The sequence below is a fragment of the Gekko japonicus genome, unplaced genomic scaffold, assembly GCF_001447785.1.
Source record: "Gekko japonicus isolate JY-2015 unplaced genomic scaffold, Gekko_japonicus_V1.1 scaffold513, whole genome shotgun sequence".
NCBI lineage: Eukaryota > Metazoa > Chordata > Lepidosauria > Squamata > Gekkonidae > Gekko > Gekko japonicus.
The window spans coordinates 968,330-977,523 of record NW_015171519.1 but is presented as its reverse complement, the minus strand read 5'-3'; the positions used below and the strand labels follow the sequence as shown (position 1 = coordinate 977,523).

Genomic DNA, 9,194 nt, shown 5'->3' with positions numbered 1-9,194 from the left:
GAATGTTTTGGATTGCTGGGTTTGGGGGGGGGGGGCGGGAACGTGCAGATCCGTCCTCACAGAGGAAGGAGAGCTTGTACCTGAATAAAACTTGGTCTTAAAGGTGCCACTGGACTGTTTTGGGCCGGGGGCAGCTCTGCAACTTACCTGGCTGTTTCTTGCTCTGACTGAGGGCTGCCGGGGGGGGCGGGGCTTGTTGCATGTGCCCTCCCCCTGGGCTCTTTACTGCCGGAGCTCCGCTCCTGTGCGCTCCTGCAGGAAATGACCCCTGCCCAGAGCGAATGGGATTCGGTGCTACTGATAGCCATTACCAACACGATTTGCTGCAACTTCTTTGTAGGTCTCAGATCATCCAGAGAGCCAAATCGGCCTATTCTGACTACCGTGCCGGCTATGACAACCTGAGCCGTTTCCTTTCCCACGTGCCCAATTATGAGCCGCAAGAAACCGACAGCGTCGCCAATGTGGAAGACAAGCTGAAGAGCCAAAGGGTAATCCTCCTCCTCTGTGTCCCTTATGTCCCGTCATTCAACCCGAAAGCTTGCCAGAACAGAGGCAGGAGATGAGGGGGGGAAACAGAAGTCTTCCCAGACTGGATCAGAATAAGTATTTCGAGCTTACTGGGACCCCCACCAAAGGGTACGGTAGAGGGAAGCCGTCTCATCTGAACGTTCGTAGTCTGTGGTATGCTGCTCAGACACAGAAGTGGTGGCAGCACAAAGTGTGTTTTGCACTTTCTACTGGGTGAACTTCCGATTCCCCCTGAGAGTCCCCTTGCAGCAAAATTTGGGCCTTGGCTGCTGCAGATCGGGGTTACCCGCAGTGCTGGCGCGAATAACCCTATCCTTCCCAACTGACCTGCTTCCTCTTTCCACAAAATGCATCTTGACCTGTACAATGTCAACAAATTGCAGGGGGTAAAAGACCACAGCGTTAGCGAGGCCCCAAGGAAGATGACGCCTCCCACTGTTTGACCTCTCTCTGCTTGCTCCACTTTTTTCAGGCCCTGCTGGGAGAAATTGCAAACAAAGACCAAGAAGTCCATCGGGTCTCGGCTGACGCTCAGCGCTACCAGCAGGCAGTGAAGGTAAGGAAGGAGGAGTGTGTGTGTGTAAAGTGCCATCAACTTGCAGCCAACTTATAGCAACCCCAGCAAGGGGCTTTAGAGGAAAGTGAGAAGCAGAGGTGGTTGGCCATGGCCTTCCTCTGCAGAGTCTTCCTTGGAGGTCTCCCTTCCAAGTAGTGACCCAGCTTGGCTTATAACTTAAGGCCACCCCAGCAAGGGGCTTTCAAGGCCAGTGAGAAGCAGAGGTGGTTGGCCATGGCCTTCCTCTGCAGAGTCTTCCTTGGAGGTCTCCCTTCCAAGTAGTGACCCAGCTTGGCTTATAACTTAAGGCAACCCCAGCTATGGGCTCTCAAGGCAAGGGAGAAGCAGAGGTGGTCTGCCATTGCCTTCCTTTGCAGAGATTTCCTTGGTGGTTTCCCTTCCAAGTACCAACCCTGCTTAACTCCTGAGATTTGATGAGATCGGGCTATACCACACCGCCTTTCCTCCCAAGAAGGGAGGAATGGGGGACGGTGGGGATAAATGGTAATTGCCAGTTCAAAGGACTAGCAGACAGAAGCACTGTGACCTCAAGGGCCTAAAAGTCTCACAGCCTGACCAAAACAAGAGCTCATAACAAAACCCCATTGACAAAACAATCCAGAGGAAAACAGCTAGGTTGTGGTAACACTCACTGAGAGCCAGTTTGGTGCGGTGGTTAAGAGTGGCAGACTCTAATCTGGAGAAGCGGGTTTGATTCCCTGCTCCTCCACATGCAGCTGCTGGTGTGACCCTGGGCCAGTCACAAGTTCTCTCAGAGCTCTCTCAGCCCCACCGATCTCACAGGGTGTCTTCTTGTGGGGAGACGAAGGGAAAAGAGTGTGTAAGCCGCTCTGAGACTCCGAGTAAAGGGCGGGGTATATAAATCCAATCTCTTCTTCTTTTGCTAATGTTATAAATTGTTCTGAGCAGTGCATTTGAAGGCATTGTGTCCATCTGCCTATATTAGTTAGTTCATCCTTACAACAGCCCTGTAATATTGGCCGGTATCTTTATTTCCCATGTCAAAAGCTGAAACAGGAGGGTGAGACGACGGGGCAGGAAAGCCTCTGAATCCCAGTCTCAGGAGACAACATCAGGGGAAGGCTTTGGCCTCTCTGCCCTGTTGTCAGCCTTCCAGGGGAACTGGATGGCCCCTGTGTGAGACGGGATGCTGCAGTAGATGGACCACTGGTCTGATCCAGCAGGGCTCTTCTGATGTTCTTATCAGGGGAAGGTCTCGGCCTCTCTGCCCTGTTGTTGGCCCTCCAGAGGAACTGACTGGCCACTGTGTGAGACAGGATGCTGGACTAGATGGACCTTCACTGGTCTGATCCAGCAGGGCTCTTCTGATGTTCTCCTCAGGGGAAGGCCTCGGCCTCTCTGCCCTGTTGTTGGCCCTCTAGAGGAACTGGTTGGCCCCTGTGTGAGACAGGATGCTGGACTGGAGGGACCTTCACTGGTCTGATGCAGCAGGGCTCTTTTGGTATTCTTCTCAAGGGAAGGCCTCGGCCTCTCTGCCCTGTTGTTGGCCCTCCAGAGGAACTGGTTGGCCACTGTGTGAGACAGGATGCTGGACTGGAGGGACCTTCACTGGTCTGATGCAGCAGGGCTCTTTTGGTATTCTTCTCAAGGGGTTGTTGGCCCTCCAGAGGAACTGGTTGGCCACTGTGTGAGACAGGATGCTGGACTAGATGGACCTTCACTGGTCTGATGCAGCAGGGCTCTTTTGGTATTCTTCTCAAGGGAAGGCCTCGGCCTCTCTGCCCTGTTGTTGGCCCTCCAGAGGAACTGGTTGGCCACTGTGTGAGATGGGATGCTGGACTAGATGGACCTTCACTGGTCTGATCCAGCAGGGCTCTTCTGATGTTCTTATCAGGGGAAGCCCTCGGCCTCTCTGCCCTGTTGTTGGCCTTCCAGGGGAACTGGTTGGCCACTGTGTGAGACAGGAGGCTGGACTAGGTGGACCCTCACTGGTCTGATCCAGCAGGGCTCTTCTGATGTTCTTCAGAAGGCCTGGGCCTCCAAGCCCTGTTGTTGGACCTCCCAAGGAACTGGTTGGCCATTGTGTGAGACAGGATTCTGGATGAGATGGACTACGGGTCTGATCCAGCAGAGCTCTTATGTTCTTGTGGCAGGACGCTTGCTCGCCGTGATCTCTCGCAGGCTTAGTTGCATCAGTATGTTCATGCCTTTTCTCCGTCTCCTCCTCCCTCCACTCCGTCCCCAGGACTACGAGCTAGAAGCGGAGAAGCTGCGCTCCATTATCGACCTGGAGAACGGGCGCAACGGGTTCATGAGCAAGAGACCCAGGCTTCAGTCTCCTGCTGCAAAAGTGAAAGAGGAGGTACCTTAGTTCGGGAACTCAGTCTTCCCTGGGACTATTCTGTAAAAGATGCCTTTGACTCTGCCCCCACCCCTACGGAACGGACAGCCCACTACAGTATTAAGCCCCTCTTCCTTGTAAGCAAGTGAAACATTCACATTCTCTGATGTCTACCAGGGAGCTTAGAGCAGCATCAATGGCTCTGCTCCTCCTTTATCTTCACAGTAGGGTTAAACCAACTCCTGGCAACTCAGATGTAGTTCTGGGAGATCTCCAGGCCTCCACCAGGGGGGGCTGGTAATCCTTTCTTGCAACCACCCGGAGCAGTATGTTAGAGACTTGAGAGAATAAGTAGTTCGCCCGGGGTCAATCCATGAGCAGTACGGCCAACATGAGATTTGATCTCTCTGGAACGGAAGTCTGGAACACAGTCAGTTCCGGGGTCCACAGAGCGGCAGCCATATGACAGGAAGAGACACGCACCCCCGAGAGCCTGTTTGGCGCAGTGGTTAAGTGAGTGGACTCTAATCTGGGAGAACCGGGTTTGATACCCCACTCCTCCACTCGCAGCTGCTGGATGACCTTGGGCAAGCCATAGTTCTGATAAGAGCTGTTCTTGAAAAAGAGCAGTTTCTGTCAGAGCTCTCTCAGTCCCACCTACCTGTTGTGGGGAGGGGAAGGGAGTTTGTAAGCTGCTCTGAGACTCAGAAGTGAAGGCCAGGGTATAAATCCAATCTCTTCTTCTTCTTCGATCCTCAGTATTATTTCTCCCTTCTCCCCTTTGTTTCTATACAACTGGAAACAGATTCCACTTCCTGCTCTCGCTTCCTTGTTCATCCGTTCTGAGTTCATTCCCTTCTCTGACCGAAGCCCGAGTCCAGCGGCACCTGAAAGACCAACCAGTTTCCAGGGTATTAGCTGTCACGACTCAGAGCTCACTTCATTAGATACAAAGCTCACTGCTTTTTATCTGGGGTCTGATGAGATGAGCTTCGAGGCACAGAGCCCACAGCCCTGAAAAATTCAGCTTGTCTTTAAGGTTCTACCGAACTCGAATTCTCTCCTACTTTTGCAGGGCAATACAGCTACCCACCTGAAACTATTTTCTGACCGGGTTTATCTGTTTTTATTGTCTCAGGAAGCTCAGCTGGCTGCAAAGTACACGGAAGTGAATGCGGTCAACCGACAGAGGTTACAGAACTTGGAGTTTGCCCAGAACCTCTTGAAACAGGTGAGTGTGAAGTGGAGGGGAGGGGAGAGGCTTTTCTGGCCGGAATCCTGACCTTGCACCTGAAGCTGGGGCAGGAGGTGTCATTTAGCTGTACAGGTCCAGCCCTGATGGGAGAGGGAAACCGGAAGAGATGCCTTAGTATTTGGCTTAACAGTTCCTTAGCATTCTTACAGCCCCAGCCAACGTTTACCAGATGTAGTTGGCAATAACCTGGGCAATGACTTAGCCCTGAATCAGACCACTGGGCCCATCAAGGTCAGTATTAGTAGTTGTAGATTTCCCGGTCAGTATTGTCTACTCAGACTGGCAGCGGATCTCCAGGGTCCCAGGCAGGGGTCCTTCACATCACCTCCGGCCTGACTGGGAATACCAGGGATCGAACCTGGCACCTTCTGCATGCCAAGCAGATGCTCTGCCACAGAGCCGTAGCTCCTCCCCTAATGACTGCGCTGGCTGGGTTTAGAAAACAGCCTCCCCTCTGCAAATCTGTCCAAGCTCAGAATCTCACTTGCACTGCTGTGCCAAGCTACCCATCTCTACTTAGAGCTCCAGCACAATGTCTGCAAGGGTTACGGTGCAAAACAAGTGAACCTGCGTTGCACGGCCTGAGAGGGGGTGGCGCTCCTTCCCTTATCAGCACCACGCTCGCTCACTTGTCCACAAATACCAGACCTTGGAAATGCTTTGCGAAGAGGCCACCGGGCAGAATGAGTTGCAGAATTCGGGCAGGAGGGATGAGAGCAAAGTACCTTGTCAGAGGGATGGAAAATTAAGTTGACTGTGTTTTCTCCCCCCCGCCCTTTTGATAGCAGCCAGATGTCCATGTGATGCAGGAGTCGGTCCAGACCAGCCATTCCGAGAGGCCGCTGGAGGAAATCTGGAAGCTCAAGAAGGAGCTGGACGACGAGAGCCAGCGACGGCAGCAGCTGGAGGCGGAGATCAAGGCAATCCAGGAGAACATCCTCTTCCTGCAGAACCAGAAGCCCCAGGAGTCCGTGGTCAGGAAGGAGGTGGTGAAGAAGATGCCCGACCCGCAGCTGGACGAGAGCTTCCACAAGATGCAGCAGAACCTGGCTGAGGAGCAGCGCAGGAACCAGGCGCTGCGGGACGAGGTGGAGGGCCTGAGGCTCAAGCTGCGCGTCCTGGAACACGAGAAGAAAGAAGGCGGGCAGGAGTACGTGGTCAAGGAGGTCCTGAGGATCGAGCCTGACAGGTCACAGGCAGAGGAGATCTTGAAGCTGAAGGAGGAGCTGGAGGAACTCAAGCGGCAGGAAGGGTCCCGGGAGAACGAGATGGCTGTCCTGCGCAGGCAGGTGGCTGCTCTGTCCAACGAGAAGAACACGGAGCTGGAGAAGGTGACCGAGAAGGAAGTGGTGAAGCTGCAGAACGACCCCCAGCTGGAGTTGGAGTACCAGCAGCTGCAGGAGAGCAAGCAGAAGGAAAGCACGCTGAGGCAGCAGCAGGAGGAAGAACTGCGCTTCCTGCAGGACAAGCTGAAGCGGCTGGAGAAGGAACGGGCCATGGCCGAGGGCAAGATCACCGTCAAGGAGGTGCTCACGGTGGAGAAGGACCTAACGATGGAGAGGGAGGTGAACGACCTGCGGCGCCAGTATGAGGAAGAGAAGGCCAGAGGGCGCTCCAATGAGCGGGAGAAGGCTGAGCTGCTCCGGAAGATCCAGGCCTTGGAAGAGGAGAACGCCAAGGTGATTGTCCAGGAGAAGGTCCGGGAGATTGTGCGGCCGGACCCCCAGGCGGAAAGCGAGGTGGCCAACCTTCGCCTGGAGCTGGTGGAGCAGGAAGGGAAACTGCGAGGTGGGGAGGAGCAGCTGAAGGACTGCCAGAGCGAGCTGGCTGCCCTGCGGAACAGAGGGCCCCAGGTGGAAGTTCAAGAAGTCATCAAGGAAGTCATCAAGTACAAGAACGACCCGGAGACGGAGCTGGAGCTGCAGCAGCTCCGGGACGAGATCGTGGATCGGACCAGAGCCATCGAGAGAGCAGACCTGGAGATCTACCAGCTGAAGCAGGAGATCGAGACTCTGAAGAACACCCAGCCTCAGGTCCAGGTGAAGGAGGTGATCCAAGAGGTGCTGCAGTACCGGGAAGACCCGCAAACGAGAGAAGAGGTGGAGTCCTTGAGGGCTCAGCTGGCCGAAGAACAGCGGAAGCACATGGATCTGGAGCGGGACCGGAGGCAGCAGGAGGAGATCATCCGGCAGAAGGAGGAGGAACTCTCCCAGGTGAAGGAGAAAGTGGTGCAGCAGGAGGTGGTGAAGCTGGAACAAGACCCTGCCCGGAAAGCCGAGATCGACTCCTTCTCCCAGAGCATAGAGAAGGAGCTCAACCAGATCGACACACTGCGGGGCGAGATGCGCAAGCTGCAGCGGAGGCGGTCGGAGCTGGAGCGGCAGCTGGAGGAGCTTGAGAAGGAGCGGCAGGCCCGCCGAGAGGCCGAGCTGGAGGTGCAGAGGTTGCGGATCCGGCTGAACGAGCTGGAGGAACAAGAGCGGGAGACCACGGAGCGGGTCACCGTGAAGCAGAAGGTAATCCTCCAGCAGGACCCTCAGCAGGAGAAGGAGCACGCCCTGACCAAGATGGAGCTGGAGGAGGAGAAGCACCGGAGGCAGGTCCTGCAGGCGGAGCTAGAGGCACTGCGGAAGAAGCTCCAGACCCTGGAGAAGATGGAGGTCAAGGAGAAGGTCGTCGTCTCCGAGAGCATTCAGGTGGACAAAGGGGACACCGAGTTTGAGATCCAAAAGCTGAAGAGCAACCTGGAGGAGGAGAGCCGGCGGAAGATGGAGCTCGATGCAGACATCAATCGGCTGGAGGCCAAGTTGTCTGAAGTGGAGTTCAACAACTCCAAGTCTTCCAAAGAGCTGGACTTTTTGAGGGAGGAAAACCACAAGCTGCACTTGGAGAAGCAGAACCTCTTGCTGGAGACCCGGAGGCTGCAGTCTGAGATTGAGCTCACCATGACGGAAGCCCGGGATTTACGGAACATGTCGCAGGTGGAGAGCAGCCTGAACTTGGACTCCCGCTTCCAGTCGCTGGAACGAGAACTGGATGATTTGAAGCACATGTCTCGGGAGAAGGACGAAGAAATCGAGCAGCTCCAGAACCGCCTTCAGACCGTGGCCATCAAGAGGGAGCAGCGGGAGAACCACTTGAGGCGTTCCATCGTGGTCATCGACCCAGACACTGGCAAAGAGATGTCCCCCGAGGAAGCCCACAAATTCGGCCTGATCGAGTGGAGTCTCTACGTCAAGCTGAAGAACCAAGAATGCGACTGGGAAGAGATCACTGTCAAAGGGCCCAACAGCGAATCCTCCGTCATCCTTGATAGGAAGTCAGGGAAGAAGTTCTCCATCGAAGACGCCTTGAAGAGCGGAAGGCTAACCCCTGCTCAGTACGACAGTTACCTGAATAAGGAGATCTCCATCCAGGAGCTGGCAGTTTTGGTGTCTGGACAGAAATAGCTTGCTTTCTCCTCTGAGAGAGGGGGGGGGGGGAAGGAAAAAAAAACTGTTTTGAAGCAGCCAGCAGCTTGAAGCTGCACCACTTGTTACAAACTTAGCCATTTGCTGCCTATTGCCCGCCTTCCGGGGGTTTATTCCCCAAATCTAAGGCCTTAATCCTCCCCCACCCAATGCTGCATTTTTCAAGATTGCAAGATACCCTTTTCCTCCGCCAACCAGTAATGTCAAACTACTTTGGCTCAGTCAGAATGGTGGCCGAGAAATAGTGGGGAAGACCCATCCGCTGCCCAACTTGCTCTTATGAATGTGTATCCCCCTTGTCTATACGCCCCCTCAAAGCACATTCCCTCAGCACAGAGACTAAGACTGCAAGCCGTGATACCGCTCCTCCAGCCATCTCATATAGTTGCAAGTCGGTTTCCTCAGCTCTTTCGTTCTCGGGCTGTTGCAAGGCTATTTGTGTATGTTACTTGGGGATAATACTGGCCTACCTTCTAGGGCTGTTGTAAGGCTGAGTCTATGAAAAGTTCTGGCAACTTTTAAACTGCTGCATTCAGTGTTATTATTGCATTAAGTCCTTTCTCTCTTCTCCCTCCATCCCCCAGCCATCGAATTATGCCAAAGACAAAAGCTTGCATGAGCAGTTGTGGAGAGCCCGATAACCATCTGCTAGTATGGCTGGTAGCCTAAATAGTCTGAAGCCAGGTGCTTTTAGCTGTGGTTATTGGATGAATTCGTAGCCGCTTCAAAGGAAGGGTTGCCTCTGGGTCCTTAGATTGTCACTAAGCACTCTGTGCTCTTTCAGTACAAGCCAGTGTCTCGCAGTAGCATGTAGTCAAAGAGAGGATGAGGAATCTTGGATTATCACAGTGCTTTTATCCATTCTACCGAGTAGGAAAAAGTGAAGATAGTAGAGTTGCATGGTTTTGTTTTGTTTTTTAAAAACGACTTTTCAGGTCTTCAGAGTCATACTTTAGAAGGGACATTCCCTGCTCCGTAAAAAAAAAAAAGATGGGAGACTAGGAAACGGTACCACAATACCCAGCTCCTAGAAACGCTTTCTTTCCCGTATCACGGTAA

The 9,194-nt window shown here is 53.9% G+C and overlaps 1 protein-coding gene across 1 annotated transcript in view; it reads left to right on the top strand.

Annotated features, from left to right (window-relative positions):
• The window catches only part of PPL (periplakin), a gene marked incomplete at its 5' end in the record, with an annotated part of 41,070 nt that extends 31,876 nt beyond the window's left edge, over positions 1 to 9,194 (top strand). The window contains 5 exon segments of the mRNA XM_015419412.1: positions 341 to 491; positions 1,004 to 1,087; positions 3,315 to 3,431; positions 4,549 to 4,641; positions 5,451 to 9,194. Coding sequence (XP_015274898.1) covers positions 341 to 491; positions 1,004 to 1,087; positions 3,315 to 3,431; positions 4,549 to 4,641; positions 5,451 to 8,114 — 3,109 coding nt within the window.